Source organism: Arachis hypogaea, chromosome 10 (assembly GCF_003086295.3).
Source record: "Arachis hypogaea cultivar Tifrunner chromosome 10, arahy.Tifrunner.gnm2.J5K5, whole genome shotgun sequence".
Lineage (NCBI taxonomy): Eukaryota > Viridiplantae > Streptophyta > Magnoliopsida > Fabales > Fabaceae > Arachis > Arachis hypogaea.
Window position 1 is genome coordinate 62586219 of NC_092045.1, and position 2798 is coordinate 62589016.

At 44.7% G+C, this 2798-nt stretch overlaps 1 protein-coding gene across 1 annotated transcript; it reads right to left on the minus strand.

Annotated features, from left to right (window-relative positions):
• Window positions 1-345: 345 nt before the first annotated feature.
• LOC112715633 (U-box domain-containing protein 26-like) lies at window positions 346-2463 on the minus strand. Its single transcript, XM_025767410.3, has one exon. It carries the CDS (start codon window positions 1876-1878, stop codon window positions 631-633), a length of 1248 nt encoding a protein of 415 aa, XP_025623195.1. The 5' UTR covers window positions 1879-2463; the 3' UTR covers window positions 346-630.
• Window positions 2464-2798: the final 335 nt, after the last annotated feature.

Sequence of the window (2798 nt, forward strand, 5' to 3'; positions counted from 1 at the left end):
AAGAGCTGTAAGTTTGTGTGATAACGGATTAGTATAACGGATTGAGATACAACATTCGAATTGATGAACAGTAGTGAGAAAGAGCAGCCATGGAAAGGAGTCCCGAACATGATGATTAATTCAAAATGATGTTCCTCGGAAGTCAAAAACACTAACATTTGTGGAGCAATCAGAAACGTGTACTTCACCAAATGGCAGTGAATGTTCTTTCCAACCCAATAACCATACAAGATTCCCCACATGCAACCAATTTCACATATTACAAACAACAACATGCCACCGACCAATTCCATCCAAATTCAACAGCTTCAAAAAATTCTTATAATAAAATTACAAGAAAAAGAATGGGAAAAAAAAAGTTAGTTCTATTTTCAATCTTGCAAAAATTACAACCTGTCGATGATTTTTGTTTCGTTCTTCACAATAATTCTTACATATACAGAGGGAAAAATAATACACAATTACAGTTCGATCTACTACAAATCTGAGAATTAATTCTAAGTTCCAACTTCACAATTTATATGTCCATCTTTTTTTTTTAATAATCTAAATAATTTTTTTTAACTAACAAAAATTACAATTTTATGAGATTACAAAGAAAGAAAGAAAGAAGGAAGGAAAAGGCGTGTGTCAAAGTGGCACCACCAAAACCTGGCTGCATGCAAATTCTTCAGAATTTCCAATGGAATCTTGTGGCCACGAATCCCGAAGCAGCTTCAGCAACAGCTGCGCCTTCCTCTTCGCCCTCTCCGTGCAATCGCTTTGGACCAAAAGCAGAAGCTGAGTCAGCACACCCGCAGCCACCGCCTCTCTCTGGCACCGCTCCGACTCCGAGCACAGCGCCAGAAGCGCACCGGCGGCATACTCTGTTGCACGCTCTGAGATCTTCAGTATTATCTTCACCAGCAGTGCCACCGTCAGCGCGTGTTCAGCGAACGCCGCGCACCCTGCCGGAACTCTGCATAGGAGCTCCACCGTCGCAAGCGCTCTCTCAGCATCGCACTTCTCGAAATCGGCGAGTCTGTCGACGAGAACCTCCGGCGCACCCGCTGCCACCGCCTTGTGCCGGTTCTGCTTCACAAGACACAGCGCGAACAGCGCCTTGATCCCGATCTTGAGCGCGCGCGGGAACGATATCGGGTTCCGTAGCAAATCAATCACCCCATCGTAGATTTCGTCGACATTGCTAATCTGAGATCGGAGCTCAGGCAACCGAGTCCCGGCGGCAACGATTTCGATCAACGCGGCCGAGTTAACACGGACCTCCATTGAACTATGAAACAAAAGCATTGACAGGTACCGGATCTTATCCAAATCAGATGCAACAAACTCGCATTCATTCTCGCCAAGCGAGAACATCACGAGAATCGCAAGCGCCTCATGGTTCATCTCGTCGGAACCGTTACACGAGAAAACGACAGTTAGTAAGATCTGAACGGCGCTGAGGGAAGCAATGAGAGAGCGATTCTTATCCGAGTCGCGGGCGAGTCCTCTGAGTCGGCGGAGCGAGTTGACCCGGATCTGAGTCGGCGCGGAATCTGACGAAGCTTGGTTGAGCAAGGAGCGAACCATCGAAGGGTCTGCCGGCTGCTTCGGCGTCGGAATCCGCTCGACGCCAAAAGCACGGTTGGCGACGCACCATTCTTGGATTAGCCGTCGGAGTGTGTGGTTAGGGATTAGAGTGAAATCCGTTAGCGTTGCTCGTGTTACCGGACAGGTGGTGTTGCCGGTAGCCACCCATGACTCGATGCTTGGACGGTCGTAGGTCTGACCGGTGCAGACAGTGACCGGGTCTCGCATAAGCTCAAGCGAGATTGGGCACCTGAAGTGGTACGGAATCTGAACCCCCAAATCCAACGGTTCTAAACTGCCAGGCATCTCAATGAGAGAACGAGTTTATGTGTGTATTTCTTGTGTGGTATGGTTTTAAAAAGTTTTAGGCTTTAGGTGTACGAACGAGGGAGAAGGGGGGGGTGGGGAGGGAGAAGAGAATAATAATAATTAGAAAAAATAAAAATAATTGAATATAACGAGTGAGAGGAGAATAATGCTAAATGGGAAGGGTCTGCAAATTCTCTATAGCTAAGTTACGGTTTGCTTTCTCTTATATGAGATGGAACAGAGGAACCTGCCCAACAGAGAGGGGAGAGAGTAGAAGTGAGAGAGAGAGAGAGAGAAAGAGAGGGGCCAGTACTGGCTTTTCTCCTCTCTGCTCCTTATCTGACTCGGTTTTTCTACCACACGTGTGTCGGCATCTATCTCATCTTAGACTAAACTTGGAATCTAACCCTGGTTGGGAAATGCCATCACTGTGAGACAAGGGATTGGTCAAACCTAATGGTCCCACTATTACTGCTTATGATCTTACTCCTGTGAACATCATATTCACTAATTGCGTCCTCCATTTGCTTTTTTAATAAATATACTACTGTTTGTTGTTATTTGTTAATCTAATTTATTATTATTACACATCGCCCCCTCTTTCTTTTTCATCTTCTTTTCTGTTTTGCGCGACTTTGGTCTTATTTCCATTCACTGGCTCTTTTCCTTTGCTTTCCTTTTGTTCCTTCTCTTTTTTATCTTGATTTCTTCTTGACCCTACTACAATCGAAGGGAAATAACCTTTACACTGTTCTATTGCAACTTGTGTGTGTTTTTCTCATGACCGGAATATGTTATGTATAGGGAGGGATCAATGTATATGATTACATGATTGTTCATTGCATCCATCAAAAACAAAAAGGTTTTGACGACGGAAATAGTGTCTGTTTAATTTTGTATTGATAATCATCTTGTAA

What these genes read in the sequence shown, in the direction of transcription:
- LOC112715633 (XM_025767410.3), bottom strand. Translation starts at nt 1,878, where the DNA reads ATGCCTGGCAGTTTAGAACCGTTGGATTTGGGGGTTCAGATTCCGTAC.